The sequence below is a fragment of the Diachasmimorpha longicaudata genome, chromosome 8, assembly GCF_034640455.1.
Source record: "Diachasmimorpha longicaudata isolate KC_UGA_2023 chromosome 8, iyDiaLong2, whole genome shotgun sequence".
Lineage (NCBI taxonomy): Eukaryota > Metazoa > Arthropoda > Insecta > Hymenoptera > Braconidae > Diachasmimorpha > Diachasmimorpha longicaudata.
Genome location: NC_087232.1, coordinates 6795763 through 6820907, shown reverse-complemented (window position 1 = coordinate 6820907; position 25145 = coordinate 6795763). Strand labels below are relative to the sequence as shown.

At 38.4% G+C, this 25145-nt stretch overlaps 5 protein-coding genes across 7 annotated transcripts in view; 2 read left to right on the top strand and 3 right to left on the bottom strand.

Annotated features, from left to right (window-relative positions):
• Cv-c (crossveinless c) overlaps positions 1-3670 on the top strand; it is an 84988-nt gene extending 81318 nt beyond the window's left edge. The window contains exons 12-13 of the mRNA XM_064126756.1: positions 320-471; positions 1504-3670. Coding sequence (XP_063982826.1) covers positions 320-471; positions 1504-2080 — 729 coding nt within the window. The 3' untranslated portion in view covers positions 2081-3670. The remainder of the gene's footprint in view (positions 1-319; positions 472-1503) is intronic.
• A 229-nt stretch (positions 3671-3899) lies between these two features.
• Positions 3900-6395, top strand: LOC135165561 (cilia- and flagella-associated protein 298). The gene is made up of 5 exons (XM_064126970.1): positions 3900-4076; positions 4271-4420; positions 4578-4663; positions 4735-4905; positions 5750-6395. The coding sequence occupies exons 1-5, from the start codon at positions 3938-3940 to the stop codon at positions 6008-6010; spliced, it is 807 nt and encodes a 268-aa protein (XP_063983040.1). The 5' UTR covers positions 3900-3937; the 3' UTR covers positions 6011-6395.
• A 1277-nt stretch (positions 6396-7672) lies between these two features.
• LOC135165628 (uncharacterized) lies at positions 7673-16203 on the bottom strand. The gene is made up of 5 exons (XM_064127097.1): positions 14899-16203; positions 14083-14293; positions 12971-13428; positions 11882-12179; positions 7673-10707 (listed from the first exon to the last, which is right to left on the bottom strand). Exons 1-5 carry the CDS (start codon positions 15039-15041, stop codon positions 10429-10431), a joined length of 1389 nt encoding a protein of 462 aa, XP_063983167.1. The 5' UTR covers positions 15042-16203; the 3' UTR covers positions 7673-10428.
• Positions 16204-16351: 148 nt separating this feature from the next.
• Positions 16352-19912, bottom strand: LOC135165630 (protein tipE). Of its 3 annotated transcripts, none has more exons than XM_064127100.1 (4): positions 19605-19912; positions 19137-19395; positions 18829-18996; positions 16352-18646 (listed from the first exon to the last, which is right to left on the bottom strand). In XM_064127100.1, the coding sequence occupies exons 1-4, from the start codon at positions 19909-19911 to the stop codon at positions 18463-18465; spliced, it is 918 nt and encodes a 305-aa protein (XP_063983170.1). In that variant the 5' UTR covers position 19912; the 3' UTR covers positions 16352-18462. The 3 variants fall into 3 exon arrangements, with proteins under 3 accessions (XP_063983170.1, XP_063983171.1, XP_063983172.1); XM_064127101.1 differs by having other exon boundaries at positions 16352-18627; XM_064127102.1 differs by having other exon boundaries at positions 18501-18627; positions 18818-18996.
• An 847-nt stretch (positions 19913-20759) lies between these two features.
• Positions 20760-25145, bottom strand: LOC135165629 (uncharacterized). Its single transcript, XM_064127098.1, has 2 exons — positions 21234-25145; positions 20760-20900 (listed from the first exon to the last, which is right to left on the bottom strand). Exon 1 carries the CDS (start codon positions 22579-22581, stop codon positions 21244-21246), a length of 1338 nt encoding a protein of 445 aa, XP_063983168.1. The 5' UTR covers positions 22582-25145; the 3' UTR covers positions 20760-20900; positions 21234-21243.

Here is a 25145-nt window from a genome sequence, read left to right as displayed (position 1 = left end):
ATGGAATAAGTTAGCTTATTTCATATGTAAATTGAGTTTTCCGCGTCTCTCTTTGACCCTGAAGAAGATGAACCTGTTTCGTAGCTGAGTTTTTATAATGGAAATGTCACCATTCACAGATTTTCAAATGCGAAACCAAAATTCATTAGACGCACTCTCCTTTAACTTCGTAATTTAAATTAACGTAATCCTACGACATCATTTAGTTTTCCTGTCATCTCGATTCATCATTCTCTTCCTCTTTGGACGCATCAAATATTCTGTTCTGTTTGCTGTTGCGATTATCTTTAATTAATTTTCTTCTTGTTGTGGATCAAAGGTTTCATCGGATATGTTGACGCAGTGTCACTTTAATTATATGGAGGAGAGTGTTCCTGTTGCTCTCGAGGAGTTGGGATCCGAGATGAAGCAGGACTGGAGAGGATACATGTATGCCTGTACTACAGCTTTATTGAAGGAAGCACGTGAGAAGTAAGTGCTTCAACCTTTTTATTCTCCTGCTACACTTCTTTTAAATTTTCTCAGCGCGTAAGATTTTCAAGTGTTATGTAATTTATTCATCAGTATTCTGCACTGCAGTCTTTTTTATTTACCTTTTTCTCTCTTATAAATGTAAATTTCACTTTATTCTTTCATAGGTTTTCTTCGAGTCTTTCGGGATTTTTTTCTTTTTAATTTTCATCTTCCTGTAAACCCCTGTGAATAATTTTACGTTTCGTCCGAGTTGGTTAATACTCCTCTCATACAGAGAGCATCGAATATCTCTAATTACTCCGATGCTTGATTAAAACTATCTGTGATGAAGCTAACTTTATCTGTTAAGCCATATCCGGTTGTCTATTGCTGTTTGTAACCGAATTACTGTTAACTTTCTCAATCCTAATTATATCCCTACCAATTGCAAAGTAGATGTATCATTCTAATTGTATCCTATATTTTAAATTGACGATTAGATTGAACTACTTCATTTGCTATATAAATAAAAAAAGTGTCATGTTGACATTTACTACAAAATCTACCACTCCACTCCTACCTATTTCTAACTGTACTTCATTTAAATTAAATGGCGTATATCGGATGACGGATCGTATCGATAAATTACATCCGTTAGTAATCATCTGATTCCATTAAAGCTCTATGTATTATCATTATTGATGGCCTCAACGTACAAGTGAAAGGAGACAATCTCATGATTTTTCTGCTCCTCTGAAAATATATTTTTGTCATTCCGACTGGAACGCCCCAGTGTCCGGATACTGCTGCCTAGGGCCGTTGTGATAAAAAATATTGTTTTGCTTAGCCTAAAACGACTTTTTTGATTACATGATTGTAGCTGTCGCTTTCACATACGAAAAAAAAACATTTGGGCATAAATGTTCTAAGTGAATTCAGAGCAAGTTTGTTGAACTCACTATTTATTTATATCCTCCCTTTACTCACCGGTAGAATTAATCAACCCCTCTGAGCTCATCATTAATATCCACGTCTTCTTCCTCATTCTAGAAGTCGCGGATGGGTGACGGTGAACAACCCGGCGGACACCAGTATCGAGATGGCGTATAAAAAAGTGGGTGACGGTCACCCCCTGCGTCTTTGGCGTGTAACAACCGATGTCGAAGCCCCACCGAACGAGCTCCTGCATCGTGTCCTCCGGGAGCGTCACATCTGGGATCCACAGCTCCTGAAGTACCGGCTGGTGAAGAAACTCGATTCTGATGCGGAAATTTTTCAATATGCAACAGGCAACATGAGCCCCTTACCAGCTCGTGACTATTGCGTCCTACGTACCTGGCGCACTGACCTGCCCAAGGATGCGTGTGTAATCGTAGAGACATCAGTGGAGCATCCAGACGCACCAGTTTTGCTTGGTGGAACACGCGGTATCGTTCTCGCTTCGCGTTATCTCATTGAAAAATGCGGAAGTGGAAAATCAAGGATTATGCATCTGTCTCGTGTGGATACCAAAGGCAGAACACCAGAATGGTATAACAAGAGTTATGGACATATTACTGCACTTCACTTGAGCAAAATACGTAATTCATTCAAACATACGGCGGATGGACCTGAGAGCAAAGTCTGAGACAGGAGTACCGTACAATGCACGTCATTGTACGGTTCGCAAAATTTTGATAAAGAGTCGATTACGTCATCGGAGAGATCGTCCGATCAGTCGTCAGTGGAAATGGATTTGTTAACGGTACCGTTGTTCATCGATGAGTGATGAGGTATCAATCAAAATTATGGTGGAGAGGGGGGGGGGAGATATATGGACAGAAAAGTCGATGATTTTTTGGAGGAAATTGCGGCAAATATTCTCGGTCTTGGGGCGCGAGCACTAGAATTTTTCCTCGACTTTTCTCTTCGTGCGTACGTTGAATTTGGAAATTGCTGCAGATCGATGGTTCTGGGGATGAAATACTGGAATTGAGGAATTGATGTCGTCGAGGCTGATGGAATGAATTTGATTTTTTTCGCCATTGCATTTATCTTAGATGTGAGCGATGATCTAAAAATTCACCATTAAAATTACCTTTCGATTCTCTCTGAAATTACTCAGTAGTAGAATAATTCCGTCATTGTGGTAATGTGATAGATAGATTTGAATCTACTATTTCCAGTAAAAAAGTACTGGATATTTGGAAATTAAATGTCGAAATAGAGTGTCTCTCCGATTTTTATATTTTCGTTGGAAATCATTCTCACTTATTTTTACATAGTTCATAATTTTTTGCACTCACATAAAAATTATCATTAGGTATTTACGGAACTTTAAACATTAGAATACAGAACAAAATATGATGGAAATATACCCTTTCCATCATTTATTAAAATCCAATGATTTATCGTGTTACTCAACTAATAATTGACAGTACTAAGATTCAAAAATCCATGAAACTCCAATTACTGAACGAATGAACAATAGGTTAGATTAAATATCAAAATACCGCGTGAATATCTCTTATATTGCCTTCCCGGACCAAATACATTTTTTTAAATGATAATTATATTAAATAATTTTCTTCAGAATTAAGATTATTATTAACGGAACTGCGAGTGTATAGAAGAGCTGAGTGTGAATGTATGCCTGGAACAATTAATTATAAAATCATCGAGTCACTAACCGACTCGAGGTGCATTGCATTAATTCGAGGTACCTGGAAAATATTTATGGGACCATGTGGTTTTTTTTATCAAGTCCCAATACAATAAGAAAGATTAATGAGCAGATAAAATGCCTTGCGCATAATAATCGTGTGACAGATATCTCTAAATGTATTTCAATCATAATACTAGTCACTTACATGACTTGAGCGCATAAGAGTTGACAAGAGTTTTTTTTTCCTTGAAAAATCTGTAGTTTATCATACTATAGTGATTCAACGTCATATGTTATATGAGATGTCAGAAAATGAGGAGGGGGAGAAGGGGAGAAAAATTATATTGATCATATAGTATATATGAATGTTATGAAGAAAATGATATTTTTGTGTCAAATGCCAGTAGAAACATCCAGATATAAACATGAAGATTTAAAAAAATAAAGTGAAACAGATGTGTATCTATGTTTTTGAAGTATGATCATCTATATTCTTATAATAAATGTTCCATGAGATGTAAATATGTATATTATTTTATTGTGAATGACAAATATATTCATTAAACAAGTTAAGTTACAGATCCTATTTTTTTAAATATATTTTCTTCTCCCTGCCGATATCCATCGAGGTAAAATAATATTAATTACTTCAACGCGATTCGAACGGAATATTTGAGTTGGGTACAAAACTCCCCTCGATCGACAGTATTCCTTCAGGCGCCATTGAATTTGATCAATGATCGGAGTTGCCATGGCAACGAGGTGAGTTGGTCTTGTTGATTCAGCTAATGTTTGTCTAACGCAACGAGTTTATCTGTCTCTGAAGAGTTGCCGAAAACAATGGTTCGTCTGCACGTGAAAAAGGGGGACGAGAGCCAATTTCTTTACGATACCTTCGTCGATGCTAAGATCGATGATGTCATCAGCGATATAACCATTATTTACAATGGAAGGCTGAAGATAACCAGAATTTGTTACGGTAAGTGTCCACGAAAAATTACGCTACCGGTACTTTAATTTTCTTAGACGAGTCTGTGATCGGTCGGCGACCTGCAACATTACTATTCGTGTAGAATTGCCTGAACGGAACTTTTTGTGTTTCGAATAGTTTTCTTTGGGAGAGGGTGATCACACCTCTGTAAAATTCAAAATATTTTTTACTGTGTTGAACAGAAATGGAAGAACTCGCGAAACATGGCACAATGTTACCCCCTGATATGATGGGATTGACGGACGAACAGATTATAGAGCTGAAACTCAAGGACGACTGGGGAGAAAAATGTATTCCCATGAGTGGATGGACATTCAATAAAGATGAAATCGGTATAATTATTTTACAGTAAACATTTTCACTAAATTACCCAATTATAGAGTTAGTCATAAAATTAAAAGTGAATCTATCCTAAAAAAAATACCAATAAAAAATGAATTTATGCCAATTAAGTTCATTTAATTTACGCTTCCCATGTCCTTATTCAAGGGCGACGAAACGGTCGGCAACCCGATGAAAAATTGCAGGAAGTCCTGAAAAAAGCAGTGGCGGACGCCCGGGCCATGATTTCAAAGGTACTCCTTATAATTATTATCCCCCCGTTAAGTTCGTAGATTTACGGGTACAGTTCCTCCAATTATTCCAGAAATTAGTACTTCAGGAGAAACTTGTGACCCTCGCTACTGTCCAAGACGCCCTGAATATCCTCCGCGGAGCGACAATGATCGTTTATCCGATGGGACTGCCGCCCCACGAAGTCATTCGCCAAGAGTTCGAGAACACCGAGGATTTAACGGGAATGCAAGCATCCTTGGAGGTAATACCACCGGTCATATCACCGTAATCTTACCGTTATTATTATGCCGAGCTTTTCCTCGGTGATTTTCCCTCGCACCTGACGGACTTTGGCCAATAAAATGTGCCACGTTGATAGAGAAATTGTAATTCCCTTGTAACTCGATACTGTGGGGCGACAATATCGAAGGTCTCATCGCTTCTCCTCAGTTCCGTCCCTTGAAGGTCGAGGCGAGAGAACGGTGATATGGACTTATCACCTGGTCTTTGATCTTCACTGCCATATCACATGGCGGATCAAATGGCCCTTGCACCACCAGGAAATTAGTCCTATTACCTCCCACTCCCTTCGAGTGATAAAGGAGCAACCCTCTCCCCATTTATACTGCATTAAATGTTCAATCGATTGCCGCCCTTTTCATTCCTTTATTTCCAGAACATTTAAATATTAATAATATCCCTCATGAATAATACTATTACTCTAACAAATTAGAAGCATATTAACCCTTTATAATTACTGTCCTATGCTAATATGAAGGCACTTTCCCCCTCGTTTCCAATTAATTGATGAGAAAGCGCTCCGTCTGACCAGTAATGGACCGCATCCACTTCGACTCTACTTCACTCGATTCCGAAGTAGGAGTGAGCTAAACGAGTGATCGGCCTCGGGTTTTTTCGTATCCTCACGACTTCACCAGATCATAGACATGAAAAAACACCTCTCAGGGGCCAGTATACGGCCGTGATTAGCAGTAGATACTGTTTAGTTTGGCCAAGTGCTGACGTTTCGAGTGGTGAAGCCTTTTTTCTCGCTCCTCATGAGGCAACTTTATTTCATTTAATTATTGCAATTTTTTTGGGAACAGATTATTGATATTCAACTGGCAGAGCTCTGGTTCTCCGGCAAGCAGATGCTCCCCGGTAAAAAAATCAAGGATTTCCTGGGTTCAAATGAGAAGACGAAGATAATCGTGAAGCTTCAGAAGAGGGGATCTGGTCGTCCCGGTCGCGAGCCCTTGATGTCCGAGGAGGATCGAAAGCAGCTGATGCTTCAGGCTTATCGACGCGAGCAGGAGCTCAAGGTAAGTGAACTTTCCATGATTTTCTACCTTCCCTTCTGGTGGTAATATGTCCAGTCTGTTATCAAATACAGTTCAGTGGAGACCGCAGCTCACTATCGATATAAAGCGCCGACGTTTTTTCGTTATTCCCTTTCGAACTTGAGGGACACGTTTCATGTGCAGTGAACGAAAAAATCGCCGTTGCCAGGGATACGAAAGTTTATTCATGTATGTTTACTTTGCTATAGGTAAATATGTATAATATTACCTCTGCTGGGGTACTCGTATCATTATGTCAACGTAATGTTGAGTTATGAAATTCTCAATCCATCAATGAGTTAATCTGTTGTTTGATCCTTGTGACACATGATCGTGTTACTCTTAATCACGCACACGCGCGACCAGAGAGGTCTATAATCTTGATGAATTGCTTGTTTTTTGACATGTACAAAGCTCGATTAAATAGCGAGATTTTACTTGTCTGACCCTGCACGGAAAAACGTCTGAGAAATAATTTTTTTGAGAGGAAATAAAAATAGGAAATTAAATTAGAATCGACTGCCGATCCTCTGCATCTCAAGGGTTGCATTATTTACTGCATATGTCGAGAACATCCTCATCAGTAAACCACACTCGTTACGACGCGTATTAAACTAATAATAAATTTTTTAAAGTAATTTTTAAAAGACAATTACTGAGACATATATCAGTAATTTTTAATTTTTAAATCTCTATTCGTTTGACGTTGAAATTTCTCATCCGGGTGATTTAGTCACTGCAGGTGATATTGAATTGTGTCAAGTGATGACAGAATTATTTTTTTGCAATTAACTCTCCCAGTGACGCTTCAGTTCCCCAGTGAATGAATAACCCCTCGATTAAAACAACGAGACACCACCGACAGGACAGTGTTTGATAGTACTTGTGGTACTATAAGAAACTTCCTCTTGTTCCCTCAATAACCGACTGTTGACCCGAGCAACACTTTTTCCGTTAATGGAAGTCCACTATTAAAATGACGAGCCCTATTGATCTACCCCGTGGAAAAGTAGTTCACCGTTATCGACCGTTTCGTCGTTGCCCTCGAGGTGGACCTCCATATGTAGGCTAATAGATTTCATACCGGTTTTTACAAAAAATCCGGGGGTATATTCTGCTTTTCAAAGGTAACAATTTTTCTTTCTCGTTTATTGTGTTGTTCAAATGCACTTCATGTGAGTTATTGATATCGAACTACGATATCGGGTATTGGGGAATCACTTTCGAAGATCGCGTAGGATTGGGATCTATGGACGTTGACACAGTGTCATACAATTGCTGTTTTTATCAGTTGGATGTGTCAATACAGTTGTTGAATTACGGGTCAGACTCGTTGACACGGGGTGTAGATAATTATCTTCAATTTCTGGCATATTTTGCGGTTCACCTCGATTGTTAAATGTGACAATGGAGAACTGCGGAGTTGCTAATACCAGGGAATGAGGTATCGATTTCTATCCGACGACGACGTTTTTCGTTTATTCTGTTGTTGAGCTTTTGGTGAGGAATCGCGAATTGTGAGAGAAAATTAAGATTTATCTTTTTGAAAAAATATGGTACGTGTATTCCTCAAAATTCTCAGATCTTTCATGAGCCAGAGGGGGAGTCCTTTGTCAATGTCACTTGGAATTTCATATAAAAATAAATCAATAATATTCATTATGAACAGGTTTCCGTAATAGAGGCTAATTTCACGTATCGCAGTTATTTATTATACAAATATCAAGTGACACAAGTGTTACATACATGACATAAGATGGTAGATGTCCTTCGGTTGAATTCCGTGACATAATAATGGATATTTTTATTCTAGTACTTTCGTTCACAAAATTGTCCGCAAAATAATATTTGCTTTGTACAATATTACGAATGGATGGTCGCAATCAGCTGAATGATTGAGGATCGAGTATATCAGATAACATCGAGCCTTTTTAACTGCTGTCATGCTATTATATTGTATATCATCAAAAATGGAATTATAGAATAAATGTTTTTATATAGGTCGAAAGACCGCACAAAATATCGTTCGTCATTGATTTACATTTTATTGAATTTCATTTATATTTATTTTTTGTAAAGCTATAGAATCATTTTATATGGCAGAGTGCCCGTGATCGGTCTGAAATTCGGGCAAATATTCCCTCAATCATTTGTTGATTATCATGTATGGATAAATAAATACGGTTATGTTTCATATCTGAGATTTGAAATATTTCGAGATTTTGATCGGGGCAACGATAGCGCTACCTTTTATTCCATTAATTATATTCGATAAACTATCAAATCAGATAATCAAGTCAATGGAAGAAGGCACATTTAATTCAGTGCTCATTATTTTTTTAATGAAAGACTTTGAACTTAATAATAATATGAAGAATCTTCAGTCAGAAGTCACTCAGATTCAGCTACAACTAAAATTTGATTGTACTCTTGAGTCTTATTTTCAAACGCTTCACTGTGAATTTTTATTCTTTCATAATTTTGCTGATTAAGAAAAAATCACTAGAAGGAAACAGAATACTCCCCTCAACGGGTTAATTGATTAAGCAGTGGACTAGGGGGTAATTTGATGAATTTATCGTTATGAAAATACAACAGCTAATTCCATCACAAATAAATACATCACTGAATGGAATAATTCCTTCCACTTTTACATATATTCGCATATTAATGAAGCCATAGCATCATTAGCAATTCTTCTACTCTATTATCTAATAAATTTTGTGACACTCAGGGAAAAAATCTTTCAAATGTCTCACAACCGAAAAAAAATTATATTCTCATCGCGTCTGTCGGTTAATAGCGCGTGTCCTACCACTGCCCCTAACACATTCCATCATTCCTATCAGCATTGTCCCTTTACACTTGTAAAGTGGCATGCTATTTCATTCGTCTAACAGAATGAACTTAATTCTCTTGAACCACTCCATTAAATTCTCAACCCATTTCAATAATGAAGTTCGAAGATTTTAAAGATATTTCTCAGCCTGAATGTGAGTGTCCTATTAAAAATTTTACGAACTTCACTCACGAGCTTTGTGGGTCGACAGTACGTTGAAAGCCTTATGCTGTATGTGCACTCGATAATGAGATCGTTAACTACATTTTCCTCTACAATGAACGCCTAGTTCTCATTTCATCTAGATCTATGTGCATAATGATGATAATTTTTTCCATTCACTATTCATACATCGAGTGGTTCAGGCTGTTCTGGACTTGTTTAATTATAGTGCATTAGTTTAATTACTACCTTACCAATTGTTCTCATGAGTTGATTTTTAAAAAATGTTTTCATACTTTCCTTACATAATGCGAAGTTCATTATTTTTAAATTTTGTTAATGACATATTTTTCCAATGATTTGTTACAAAAATAATTCCCATCTTCTCGCCTTTACCTCACTCTCAAGTAAAAAAATGATTCTAATGCAGACTTTATTAATTGATCGATTGCGTGAAGCCGAATATATAATTGGATATTCAGGTGACAGCTAATATTTCAGTCAGCAAAAAATATTTTTTTGCAATCAAACTATCTAGAATATGCGTGATTTTCACCGATTTTCCAGAACACCTCTAAAAGTAGTTTCGAAGCTTTTGATTTTTAAACATTTTACATATACTATACATCAAATTCACGACCAGTCAGGAAATCTTGAGTAACGTTGATTCGATATACGTGAGTATCAAATATTCAGCGAAATATTCATTAATAGCTTCTCCGAAAGGCATATAATGGCTAGATACATATATAAACTTTGAATTGTGAACAAACTATAAAGTTTATTGGCCCCGCCAAGCTCCAAATTTCCGATTTTCCGAATCCTCCGAGTCTCTCGAGTTTTTATTCAATTACATCGAATAATTGAATTGATACACAAATGGTCGAATTGTATGAGAGGATAAAGAAGAGAATTCGTCCTCGGTATCGATGCAATAATTTATTTGATATTATTTATGCTCGTGATTTCCGAACTCCTCACGCGTCAACTGCCTCCACGAGGTTTAGTCAATTTTTTTTCAAAGTATGAAAATTGTTACGTTTTAACATTTTACTTCGGTGACGATATTCATCTTTCTTCGTTGATTGAACAGTAAAAAATTCAATTTTTTTCAAATTTTCACTTCATCCAGAAATTTTATCGATTCATTTTCACGATTCGACTCTGATTATGTCAACCTCATTTCTCTATTTATTCTTCTGTCGCTATTGACCAATGAAAATGAAGCTAAAAAAATCTGGAGTCGTTTCCGGGATTTTTCACTCTTCATTTTCCCAAGCGACAAAATTCTGAGATCAGAAGGACTTTCCTGGGAATTAAAAATTGATTTCCTCCCGTGCAGTGAATAAATACCTCTCCACATTTAAAAAGAATCCTCAGCGTCGTCCACGTCAATCAAAGGGACCTTCTCGTATTTCGTGTCCTTAAACCCCGGCTTGAACTGCTAAAGTTGCACACTCCGCACTTCGCTCTCGTTGGAAATGCCTTGTGGTGTTGATACGTTAGCCTCGAAGAGGCCCTCGTCCTCATCCTCGTTTCCTTGTCCCTCGGTGCAATAACGACAGCGCATCTTGGCATCATCCCCAACTTGCACCGAACGAGTGATGACTATCAGTGATGTCAGGCTGATGATAAAGAGTACCGTTGGTACTATAGTGGCGACTAATAACTCAATACGGGTCTTCTCCAGATTGAAACGTGCAACAACGAAGAACGAGTCGTTCTGAAACAAAGGGCAATTTCCTATTTAAGTGGGGACGGCCAGTTATCGATTAGACTGACCTTCAATTAACACCCCATCGATCGCATTAGTATTCAAGCGAATATCTTAGAAAGGGAGAATTTTCTGGTGGCTCGACTTTAATCGTTTGGTAATAGAATTTACCGCTCCAGAAAAAATTTATTGAATAATTTGTTGTTTGGGATTGACTTTGTTGACAATATTGTTTAGCCCCTCCCACAGCCGTTAATTAAACCCTAGTCTATTCATTAAATTTTTTAATTGGAATTTTTTGAATATCAGCTGACTTACGTTAACAACAAAAGTGTTAAAAATAATGTGAACATTCAAATTCATTCGCGTGAATATAAATAAAAATTCTCTGTTACTTCTTCGAGCGGCCGAGGGAAGAGATCCGACAAGATAAGGAGTTGAATGGAAAAAATTGATGATAACAATAATGATGATGATAACATTCAAATAAGTTGAAAGTTTGATAAAGTTCATTCAACAGAAATTTCTTTCTAACGAAATATTCAGTAACGAAAATAATTAGACTATGTGCGATGCAAGAACAATCTCCCAATTATTTGTTTTGCCTGAACGATAATATATTTCTAAAAATTGTGGGGGGAAGAAAAATTTCACAGGAACAAATCTCGCGCACAGAAAAAAAATCTCAAATTGACAAAAAGCCTTAATTATGACGTAATATCACTTTGATGACGGGTAAATATCATTGACCTTTCCACACGCCCAACGAAAAGTTCAATAGCTATAAATGACATTGAGTATCATCGGGCTGATAGGAAGCCATAAACACTATTAAACACTGGAGGTAAAATTTCCCTCGGGTGACCCACTTTAAAGTAACAAAACACTAGATTACGATAGGATCAGTTATCTGAACTGAATAAATATTTGAGAATGTCTTCCACAATTCTCCTTTCTCGTTGCTATCGAGAATCTACTTGATTTAATTCGGGTTCAGTCTCATTGAGACCGACGAAGGCGGTGGGCTTTTTATTTGACGAACGGAGCTTTCAATCAGCCCTCATCCCCCCAATTCACCAGAAGAATCTCCGTCTGGGTAAGTTATAATGCATAAATTGATCCTGATGTTGAATTGGGCACTCGGTTTTCCCACTTCCCTTCTAATTTCAAACTCAGACATTACCTTGTTGTAATAACACGGATATCTACTCTGCGCCGTTTGATTATCTCCGTCTCTTCCGTGAGTCTGCAGAAAATCTTTGCACTCCCCTCTCAAAGTATTCACGCAACCCTCGAGGTTGATGTAGAGCCTCGAGGTATTATAAATGGTGAGTGATCGTTGAGAGGGTAAATAGATGTCAGTCTTGTCCACCGGATTTCCCAAGTTATTCTCGTATAACTTCAGAAAAGTCGTAAAATTGATGTAGGGCTGAGGTACGGTTGTTTCCTCCACTAGACTACCATTCACGCAGTCCTCGGTTCTGGGAAATTGATAAGAAAAAAACAAAAAATGTTATTCATCAAAATATTTTGTAAACATTGTCGATCTGCATCAACATCAACATTTATCTTATTCCGGGGAAAAATTAATTTCTTCAGAGTTCCCACATCGGCGAGAAAAATTCGGTAAAAATTACCAGAGAACAAAAGGTCAAATATCGCCCGTCTGATGGTGCAACATCGGGGGGATGCAGTCCCTAAAATTCCCCCGACGACTGACAAATTTTATCGAACGAAATGTGGAATTGCTCCTCGACTAGTAGTCGTACCCACAAATAAGTCAGCCAAACAGTTTTTTCATTTCTGTCACTTCGTTCGGCTGACGAGGAAATCTCCGATGAGGTCCCCCTGACATTCTTTCGTCCGCCCTTATTCCCCTTGCAGCAGATAGATTGAGAGTTATTACTTCGATCTTTGTGGGGAAAATTGACTAAATCATAGGAGTCACCGGGATTGAAGTTTATTTGGGCTTTGTGGAACATCAGTTCTATCAGTGCGGAAGTTGTATTACCGTTGACTCAGCATAATTTCCTTGGCACCAGCACAGAAATATCATGTAATCGATCCACGGAGAAGGTCAGAGATACAATTCCCGGAGAAAGATAAGTCGATTTACGAGGAATTGCAGTGAGATGAGGGGTATTAAGAATGAAATAAAGTGAATTTGTAAATTGCGGGAAATTTCATTGCGGAGGTTAATTCTGGGAGGGACTTTACAAAAAACTTGAATATCTTGAATGGTAAAAAGTATAAAATCACTTGGGTAATTTACCTTATGGTATTTCCGGCTCTATTTACTGCGAAGCAACTGGCGATTATTCCCCGGCCACTGGTGTCATCCCAGATCTTCTCGGGCGTACTCAATCTGGTTCCCAGGACATTACCACGAGCACGATTGAGGGCCATTGCCCTGGAGCATCTCGCACTATAGATATTGTCGTCCTGCATCAAGAAGACGTTGACGTTACTGGTGCTGATCCTCGGGCAGTAACGATCGCACGAAAATGGACGTTTTATTTTTGTGCAGCGCGAGTTTTGGCAGCTGAAGAAACCGTTGAGTTTCATGTTGTCTTTTTCACTATCCACGATTATACCGTCTGCCTTGTGATGGCAGAGCATGAGCTCGCTCATATTGGCGCAGTGACCCAAACTGCAGTTGAACACACCTGACAGGGCACTACAGGCACTTCCGTTGTTGCAATTGTATCGTTTCAAGGACAGGAGATTCACCTGAAAATTGGGAGAATGAGGAGACATCAGAGAGATTCCAGACAACATTAGAAGAGGGTACTAAGTTAGGTAACTGATGGATCAATGCAAATTTATAATCAAATTGTTGATAATCTATAAAAAAAATACCCGGAATTTACTGGGAAAATTTTCAATTAAAAAAAAACGAAAAATACGTTCCATTGTGGGATTTTTTTTGTGTGGATTCGCCATGTGGATAACCATGGTAACCGGTAGACCCTTCCATTCCAACGGGCGAAATGATCCCTCTAGTTTTATGAAGGTTGCTCAGTTCTACCTCTCACGCGAATTAGAGTTTTCCGCAAAAGACCTCTCACTCTCGTTCTATGGGTCAGGGAATTTCACAACCGCTCGGGCTATTCGAAAAGGTCTTCCGAAAAACCAATTGTTATCAGTTATCGGTTCATGCATAGATCGAATCGAGTATTGAATTTCGGTAAAACACGATCAATACAGCTTTTGTTCTCATAATCGATCCACCCTTTTTATTTGTGAAACGTGAAAACTACTGGTGAATTATCAGCAGCGTACCTTAAAAAAATCCGACAATTTTTCTTTTTCTCGAATTAATCATCATTAATCAAGTATGATAAAACCAATACAGTCTATCTGATTGAAATATGAATCGCTCACCTGTGGGCACGCAATACTAGAGAACTGGGTGCAATTTTCAAGGACGAGATCAGTGCCGTTACGTCGGACAGTTGCGTGAATTTGTGGGCAAAAGCCTGTTGTCTTGGTGAGACACCATTCGCCACAACTAGCCCAAGCGCAATAATTTACCAAGGTGGCATTAACCGTTTGGCACATTACGGGTTCCGGATCGATTCCCGCGTTGAATGCCCTGGAATAATGGGAACAAGCTAGCAAAACGACAAATACTCCACTCTCTCCCTCTCTCTCTCTCTTATGTATGGTTATTACCACAGCAGATAAAAATAGAAGAAATATCGAGCAATTGCATTCTCATTAAACGAATCCCCTTCTTTCAGTTTGAATTATGCTGGAATATAATTATTTATAATTCACGACCTTGATCTTATGGACTTCTGAAAGATCCTCTATGAGGCAGATCTTGCAGGAGAAGTCCCCATAAATTTTTGGGAGAAATATCAGAATTTTTATTCTAAAAATATCAGCTCTGCAATTTACATAATTTTTCAAGTTCAATTTCATCGGTTTTGGTCAGTTATTGTAGAGTCTGAGGACTCATCGTGAATAAGAGCGAATCCTCGGATGTTTCTACATTTTATTTTCTTCTTATTGAAAATACAAAACAAAGTTCTTGAGTTTTATCCATTTTTTTCATCCGGAAAATTCCCTCGGGAAATGAATTGCACAACACAAACGATTGCTAACGTAATTATTCAGTACTGAACTCCCTGGGTATTTCTGTAGAGCTTTAGTGTAACAAGTTGCGCTTGCGAAAACCAGGGTGAATGAAATTACCTGTGTGATGGTATATAGACAGCAACACTCAGATAAACTAGAGCAACACAGCTGATGACTATTGTGAGTTGACAACAGCAGATGCTACCGCATATCCTGCGATCCTGCTCTGGTATTAATCGTGGTTTGTACTTTCTACCCATTTTCGTAGTTTTACAAAATCTCCAATTTTGTTAAATAAAAATATATTTGGATAGAAAAATACGTTTTATTTACACGTAAATATCTAGTAAAATTTTTACGATTATTTTATCGTGGTATGGAAATTCACGAGATACTGCGATTCATTACCATTTTTTTCATACCAAAAAATTTAAAAGATCAACAATAATTCTTATAGAAGTAAATTATTATCAGGTAATTTTTTAGTAATCGTCTTAGACTTTACATTAGCCTTTTTGAAATAGTATTTTCAGAATTCTTTTAATTAAAATTATATTTTTAAACAGTTGGAAATTTTTCCTGGAAAATCTTTCATCAGAAATTCGTCACCAATTTCAATCAATTTATTATAAGTATTTGAAGGCGCCAAAAATGCGGGGAAAATTTTCAGTTATGGAGAATTAATTGGTGGAAAAGCCGTGAATTTCTTCAGTTAGGCCGGACTAAATCGCCTCAATATCAACGTTCACTCGCTAAATATCTACGGTAATTCACAGAGATCTCATTTCCGTCCATCTTCGGGATCTATCGCACATGACACATCACACGTAACGACTTGATGCCCCTGGAACAGTCCAGAGGGTACGTTGAACACGACTGCCGTTCAAGTGGTGATTCTGACGTATGGTCAGACGTGGTGGCCCGTCTCACCCCGGTTATTCTCAGCGCAGGTACGTCTGGGTGCTGCGTACGATAGAGACTGAGGAGAGGTGTATACATGCGTGCGCGATCGCCCGGAATCTACTCCAGAGGGGTTGGACTTGCGCTTTCGTGGTTCAAACGGAATTGACGCCACAGTATTATTCGAGTTCGTTACACTCTTGGCCCGTGACCTCCAGAGTTGATGAATCTCTGTCTCCATGAAAAATAATGAAGGGAGGAGATAATAGAAGGGACGAGTTGCAGTCGTTGCCTTGTTTTTTCATGAATTTTCGAGGAGGTGCCCCGAGGGTCTTCGAGATAATGACATTTGCTACGTTGTTGAGATTTCTTTGCAAGTTCCTCGAGTCAAATTACGGAAATTTTTAATGTCTTTGATTTCTGGAAATGAATTAAAACATTTGGTGAAAATTGGGAATTTCTAGAATTTTACTTGTGAGTTTTCCACTCGGGGTTAAACGTGGTACAAATGAAAGCTCTGATGTTCGACTGCAGAGATAGCAAAGCACTTCACTAGCGGATCATTGTTCCACATAACAGACAAGAACCGAGAAATTTCAATTTGAAAATTTGCATTAATTAATGACATCACATCATCGTCTCCAGACACGCAATAAAATCGCACATTCAGTTCATTATTTACAGTAGCTTTAATCATTGTTCATAATCAAATATTTACAGCACTTGAGTATTAATTACAATCTATTTCGAAAAGAATCAATGAAAGCGACGAATCGGGCGATCTTTATCTCAATCAAAAATGAGCCATTAGTCTCGATTTCCTACCGACGAAATTGAGCAGTAATCGATATTTTCAAGCAATTCATGATCAAAAGAGAAAATTGGACAAAATATTTACAGCTTACTGTGACTAACGAGTTTTAGAATAGTTTATACAAGTGATTTTTTCAAATACATGCACCGTTTCTCGTTTCTGTGCCACCCTTGTCCCTCATTTTGCAAAAGTAATAATACTCAGAGGTTTACATGAATTAATGTTGAAAAAAATCCTGAGATAAATTCATTCCAAATGAATATCAATTAGTGAAAATATTACATTGCCTAACATATTAAAGTAGTGAGGAGAGTCTATTTGAAGAATTCATCAAAATTATTTTGCGAGTATGAATGGTTCCAGCAGAATTGCGAAAGAATCGGGAAAAAAGACATTTAAGGAGATTCACTCGCTCCTCACCACTTTACGCTTCAATTTTTTGCACAAGCATTGTCCGATTGACACCCTCTTTACACAACATGTCAAATAAATAATTGAATCTCCTCATTAAGAGTAGAATAAACCCTCTGGACGATTAAATAAATGTCTGAGCTCAATATGGAGGACCCGGGGCCCAACTAAAAAATCAAATGAATAATTATCATCAAATACTGACCATAAAGAATGGAAAAACTAAAAAATTAGAAATTTCGTGGAATTTCCCGAAAGCAAAATAAAAAATTGGGAGAACTTTTGGTGAAGTGATTATTAGTCTTCGTCTTCATATTTGAGTCTGGGTCACCATATCCTCCATATTGACTCTTCCAGTAAATCGATTTCCCCCGACGTAAGACAAGACAAAAATAATTGTCCTAATAATTCTTCTCTAAGCGTTTGATGCTTATAATTAATAAGTAAGCTATGAATTTCTCTTTACGTTCAAATAACGGAGCCAATATTACAAGGCCGTTTTATTTTTCACAACCATTCTAGATGTATAGGACAATGTTGTGGTTTCCGTACTGTTCGTAACGATCTTCAACTTTCTCAGGAGAAATAAAAAATATTGGAGTGTCTCCGACAAATTAACAGTACTTTTACTACCCTAAAATTAATATTTATCTTTCGATGTGGAGAAAGAGGTCGATGCGAAAAGCGCGGAATTCCTCATTTTCAGTCCTCTTCATAACAATCAACAGAAATAAAAATAATAACTCCATATTATCATTATTATCTATATCAACCATACAATATTGGAATCACCATTTCGTCAACTCGCGAATACAAAAATTGTAACAATTTCTCATTATATTTAGCTTTTGTTTGGTTCAATATACAGTGACGATTGTAATAATAATTTTATCAATTACATCTGCAGTGAAATGTAAAGAGAGACGAAAATCATCTACAGATTTTGGTATAATATTTTTGCAATTAATAGGTTCAGTGGATTAAGATAAACGAAATTTCTTCGTTCAACAAAATTTGAAAATAATTTTCCGTAAATTGGAAAATATTCTGTTTGGAATGGAAACGTATTAGAATAAAATAAAGCCAGATGTTCAAAGTGCGATAGTGTGAGGGATCACTCCCAAAAAATCTATAAAATTGTCAACTAATAATTATCTGTAAACTAATTGGAATTCTGAAAAAGTTGGGTTAATCAAATCGAATGGGAGGATTCCATTGACTGAAAGACTGGCTGCACACTCCTGATTCCTCATGACTTGTAATTTATTCCTGCGTTTCTAATCAAATTACCTCTCCATACGAACCCCTACCCCCGGAATACTGATCCAATCGAGCCTAGTGCCTTCACCGTGAATAATTTGGCAATGTAATGATAAAGACTCTCCTACTTTACACTGTCTCATTACTCAATCGTCTCTCACATTATAAAAAATTGTTTTTAAAAATCGTTGTTATATTTATTTCGAGTTTCAGTGAGCTGACAGTTTAAATAATGGCGGCTATACAGCAATTGGGGTTCTAGAAGCCAATTTGAGTTTGGAGTCGGAGGATTTTCGTTAGTTAGCAATGACAGGCCAATTATTCTCATTGAAATTTAAAACGTGAAGTAAACTAGACTCTCCGATGGTGGGATCAGGCGTCACTCCCTCGCTGGGGGGTGAGCCCTCGGTAACAATCAGTACTCCTCTTCGTCTTCCTCGAATTCGTCCTCCGCGAGAATGCTGCAATAATGGTTTCAAACTATTCAAAAGCGTGATATTCATTGAAAGTTGTGAATTACGAGGATCAGAATCACTCGAGATCGATTTAAAAAAATTATTACTTTTTAAATAAATTGAAATAGTTCAATCTAGAGTGACTCTGGCGTAAATAGCGGTTCTAAATTTCATCTACAGAGCGCAGCATACATACACGTTACTTACTCTTCCTTTCGCGTATATTTATCTATCAAATTACGACCAGGGCCACCGCAAGTCTTCCCCATGGGTGGACAGTACCAATAGCAAAGTACACCCAAGGAGACAATGAATAGGACGATTGGGGTCACTAGCGCAAGCACCAAATGCCTCAGATTTTCGTCCCACGAGTACCTGTATCACAAATGCAAGTCCATTCCATAAATCACCCTCTTCTGAGACATTCACCATAATTATCTCATTTACATTTTTTGGTTGTTGTTCGGCCAGAACTGACCGGATTAAACAAATTTTACGTAAATCGAAGATTTTACCTGGAAACCACAGTCTCGGGATAAGTTCTGCTGTAGTAACAGGGGAAAATTTTGCCCATGTTCTGGTAGCCAAATTTCTTGGCGAATTCTGAACAATTAACCCTCGGTGGATAGCCACAACCCTCTGTGTTGATAAAAAATTTCGTATCCGCAACGTCCCATGGTACTGTCCCCACTGGCTTCTTCGTAAAATCCTCGTACGGTAGTTTTGAGTAATTGACTTTGATCTGATGACATCTGATTGCAGCACTAGTACAGCCTTTGATTAAAAATTACACGATTACATTTTTTGTCATCTATCAGTTATAGTGGAAATTGTTTAACACTTAATTTTTTGATCATTTATTTAAAGGATCTGAATATTATAAATATTTCCTTCCACTTGTAGTGAATCATTTTTTTTTAATTCTCAAACGGAAAAATGTAGAACAATGTGGAAGTTTTATGGGCAGATTACAAACTGCTTACCTTCTCTACAACTTGCCCACGAGCAATTCTTCAGTCCCTCCACATAAACATGTTCTGTCACCACACAAGCAACAGCGTGCGGTGAAAAATCGGCAAGAATCGTTGATATAGCCGGCTCCACAACGAATGGAATGAGAAATAAAAATCCAAAAACCGCGAGTATCGCCGTTGTTCCAAGACACAATGAAGTATAGAATTTTGCTTTTTCCACAAAACTCTGGACCTCGACAAGAGGAATTTGTGCATCAACATTTTCAATGTCCCCAGCAGTACTCGATTTAGCATCGTCCTCCTGCTGGGCGCCCATTATCACCGTTGACTCGTCGGAATCAATTATCGAGGCGGCACTTGGGTCGAAACGACCCAAGGAACCTCGATTTATGTATCCGTACTTCTCCACCCTTCGTCTCAAGTCTCCCAGCTCGCAACGTGACTCCCCCTCAGACTCCAGGGTACCTGATTTTTCCCCCCCCACTAATGAGAAAAATAATTCCTCAGAAAATCTCCCCTTTTTTGTACTTTCTCCCGTGATTAAACCTTTCCCCACATATCTTTACACTAATTCATATCTTCTCCCTGATTCGTCTATTGTATTCATTCGCTCAATTGCAATGACACGACGCGAGTCTAATATATCGTTCAACGAATTTTTCTTCCATTGATTTATGGAATAATTTTATTTCGTTCTATAAGAAATTATCAGGCCTTAAAAATACTTTCGTGTTCAGCTCCTCATTGAGTAATCCGTAATTTTCCTAAAATAACGAACGCTCAATCAATGAAATATAAATCGGTGATTACTTATCAATCGTTAAATTATTAATTATTGAATTGGCTGAGCACGTCTGATAGCCGTGAAAGCGTGAAAAATTGGTAATTCGTGTACTTTTGCAATTGATTATTAAATTCTATAAATCATTCTTCCACTTCGATTTTCTCCCCCATGATTAACTGACCCATGAACACGTGTCTTACCCATTCAAATTTATTTATCATTTAATTTTTGTATTAATCCCCTCGATTACTAATGATGTCGGCAGTGCCAGTTTGGAAATTCTTCATTTTTCTCCTCAATCCAATTAATTGTCCCTTAATAATGGCCTGTAACTACTTGATTACCTAAATTTCTTCATTTTTTCTCCTTTTTCACCTAAAATTTTGAGATCGATAATTTTTTATTCTATAAATCACGCGTTCCCCTCCCCTACCCTCCGGCCCAGTCGCACACTTTTTAGTAGTGCCCACGGAGGGAGAATATCGATTGGCGAGCCGGGCTCTCCTCCAGGAGGGGAATGCCTGTAACAAAACAAATCAACCGAAAGTGATATCAGTGGTGTGCCATGGTATAAATCAATAAACATGTATATAACATAGAATAAAAATACCCATAAAGGAGAGAAACTCACTAGCCTACAACAACGAAACAAAGACTTTTTTTCATCTGAAAAATATCTACAAAAGTGCCCATAACAAAATAAATATATTATATAACACAAACAAAACATAAATAAAAAAATCAACATTAATGACTCCTTCAGTTCATGATAGTTCCGTTAATTAATTCAATCGATTTGAATAAATAATTTTCCCCCCTCCCCCAGCTGCCATCAAAATCATCCCCATTCTTACGTGACGGATCTCAGAGTGCCATGACAGAATCTCCTCCACCGGCATCTCCCAGATTCCCACTAGCGCTCTTATGAATCTCATTGAGTCCCCCAGGTCCCTTGAACCTCATTCTAGCATCATCCCCAACGACAATGGTTCTCTGTATGCATATCAGTGTCAAACAACTGACAACAAACAGAACACTGGGTAGAATGAATGCAATGAGGAACTCCTTCCACGTGTTATCCAAATCAAATCTCGATACAGCAACACCTGTCTTGTCCTTAGCATAGAAACAAGGAAACCTGGCTCTAGCATTGTGATCAGATCCATCCTTGCCATACTCATGCAGGAATTCTTTGCACTCATCCCTCAGGGTATTGACGCATCCCTCAAGGTTGATGAGCAAACGGCTCTCATTGGCGAGAATGAGACTGTGCTCAGGAGGTGCTATCACCCCGGTCTCATCCAGGGGTTTGGTAGCGTAAAGATTCAGGTAAGACAAGTACGTGAAATTAGTCAGATCTGTGAGCATCTCCTTCTCCAGAACTGACCCGTTGATGCAATCAACAGCCTCAACACCCAGGCTAGAGTTGAAAATACCGTAGCAGGAGGCCATCATCACGTTTCCCCGATTTTCATGCCAAATTTCTTTGCCACTGTCAACGTCAATGGCTCGCTCACACTGGCTCAGGTAGACCTTGTCACCACTCAAGAGAATGACGTTCTTATTTCTTGTTGGAATATCGACGCACCGTCTGTCGCAGTTGTAGGGAGTTCTTATTCTCTCGCAAGTCCCTCGGTTACAATTAAATAAACCATCGATAGCAATACACGTGATTTTCCCTCTCTTACCGGAGCACTTCAATGGTGGATCTGTATCGCTGAATGTACATTCAAAGGCATCAGTGACATTCATGCAAAAGCCAGCTGTACAGTTGAACGTTCCAGTTAAATTTCTACATTCGTCCGCTATACACTTTGCTTTTTTTGCATTCTCCTGATCGATACCGTAGCACGTTTTATTGGTGGTGTTGGTGCAATTGGCTAGGATAATTGTCGATCCATTTCTACGGAGATTCACGTGAATCTGGGCACAGGGGCCAGATGTTTTTGATAAACACCATTCGCCACAGCTGCCCCAGTCGCAGTTGTCGGCGTTTACGGTGCGAATTGTTGTACACATTACGGGGACTGGGGCTATACCTGAGGCAACTGCTCTCGTGGTGGGCATGTAGACGGCAACTGTCAGGTAGACAAGGGCCACTGAGGAGAGGACCGCTGTCATTTGGCAGATGCATATGGTACCACAAATTCGGCCGTCTTGGGGCGGTATCACGAGATCCTCAACTGCCACTTGTTTCGGCATTTTCGGGGGTTTCCTTGACTCGGTGGTGGCTCAAGGGAATTTCAATGCTCAGGGTCGCAGGTTGGAAAGTATTTATGTTCCAGGTGGTGTGAGGATCCTCCGGAAGTCAGGACGTTACATCGCGGTTATCACTGGCACTTTTTTTTTAGGTTATGGTAGCTTTCTGTCAGGGATTTGGCGAGGTTTTTGACACTGGGGCAACGATTACGTGGTACAAATGCCGGGTGCTCGGGTACCTCGTACCAAAAGTCTTCGAGAACCGTGCCACGGACGTTTTAGCTGCAGAATCAACGGTGATAATTTTATCAGGACGCATGCGCGACCTACCCTTGAGGACGGGGTTGGACAAGTGCGCGAAACGATTGGGTGATGGGGTGGTTTGGTGAGTTTTCAGTTCGAGGATCGATAGGAGGCCTGCGCTCTTCGACTGGTGGAGGGAGGCTTTGCTGCAGTGACGTCAGAGGAATTTGTGGAAAAGAGGGGACGGAAAATCGAAGTCGCTGGTTGTTCTAGAATTTTTTCGTGAGTGGAAGAATCGATTTTTTTGTTTATTATACAAGTGTAAAAATTCACGGGTTTTTTGGGTTGAGGAAACAAATTTTCGAGGGGAGTTTACAGACTTTTTTATTGTCCGGAGGAGATGTCAATGTGTTGAGGATTTTCGAGCCGTTTTGCAATCGGAAAATTGCTAGTTCCCTAGGGGAAATGAATAGCTTATGCCTTTATCTAATCTATGATCGAGCTTTTTCAAATAGAGGATGGGTTTGCTATTTATTTTACGATACGAATGAGTGGTACGTCGAACGTAAAATAAGTAGTTAATTCCGCGCTTAGTCGGACTGCCGCAGACAGCGTGACGCCAGGACTTTCTGCAGTGCTGGGTGCGTGCATTTGATTATCGCCCTACATCGTTCAGTTCTCCTTTTTTTCATAACTGCAGTTGACTGAACAATGTGCACCGCAAAAACGCTCAATCCATAAATTACAAAATAATTTCCTCTTAAAACAGGTCTTTTGGAGTTATTCCATTAATACTTCGCTATTAATTGATATTTTGAGTGACTCAATAATTATAACCCTCCCAATAAAATGGCGAATATTTTCCTCGAAATTTACCCCATCAGTCCGTCGTCGCCATAATCAATCAGCTTATTCCGCAAACGTTAAAAAATTGTTTCCACTTTTCTCTCAACAATTTCCCCTAAGCCCCCGATCACTTGTAAGTCTTTCCTAGCGCCCGCTGAGTAAAAGCTCAAGCTTCATGTCGCTCGCTTGACCTCCCTCAATCGCCCACACCTCCCCTGCGTCCCACAAACGTGTAAAATATTGCATTCCATCTAAAGTATCGTGTAACTCCCTCGTAATTCCCATACCCAATCCCTGGAAAAATTTCAACTGATATTTTAAACTTCAGAATATGAATGGAGTGGAAATTGAATACTCCGATGAAACCAATCACTTCATTAATAACTCATCACATAAACTTGAACACGTTTATATCTCACCATGTGACAATGCATCAGACAGTGTAAAATATACGGTATTATGATCAATAGGTTTCCGGTCAGTGCCACTTGATTCTCACATGCTCCACTAACGTCCATTATTATTTCACGGCTGCATCGTGGACGCTATTTTAGGATACAATGCAGGAACTGTCAGTCTCTCTCTCATGAGTCTGATAGTCAGCATTGGTAAAGAAAAAACTATTGAATGGCTCCTCAATTGAATAAAATAATAAAATTCCTACTCCTTCATTCATTCTTATTGTCTAAATCATAATTCAGACAAAATTATCAAATTATCACAGTAATAGACCAAAAATGTCCTTGACATACTTTCAAACGATTGAGTCACCGCAAACAATTGATAACTTTAGCCAGAGATTATAAAATAATTGATAATTTAACCAATAATTTAACGGTCGCAACGGAGAGGTATTTTTGAATGACATGCAGGACGTCAGTCGGTTTCTTTTCCATGCGCACGATATTCGGCAAGGATAAGCAATAAATTATGGAACGATGCATTGAATCAATAAAACAATAGCATCGAACATAAATAGATATTTCGCCATTTTTTTACCAATTATTTATCCGACAGAATTAAGTGATCAATAAATGCAAGACATTCTGTTTCTAATTTGAATTTCACCACTGTCATCAGGAAAATATTATTTGCACAGTCTTGAACAATTTTCTCCAAAAACCTCATAATTTAACGAACAATAATTTCACAGCTGCAACACAACAATTATTACTGAATAAAATGCGGGAACACTGTCAATGGATTCGTTATAAAAATATTTCGTATTTATGAGATATTCTCATACCTCCGCTGGTTTCCATTGACTCCGTTGGAAAATGACACTTGACACAATTTTACCGGTCCATTCACTCCAGATTAATTATAATTAACAAGCAATGTTTACATCTGCATGGCCACTGCAGCTATTAAGCCATCGTGTAACAGACCGCGTGGTCTCTGCTATTCGAAAATTCTCGGTTTTTACATTGACATGAGGGATGAATAATGTGCACAGACATTGTTTAAATACTCATTGA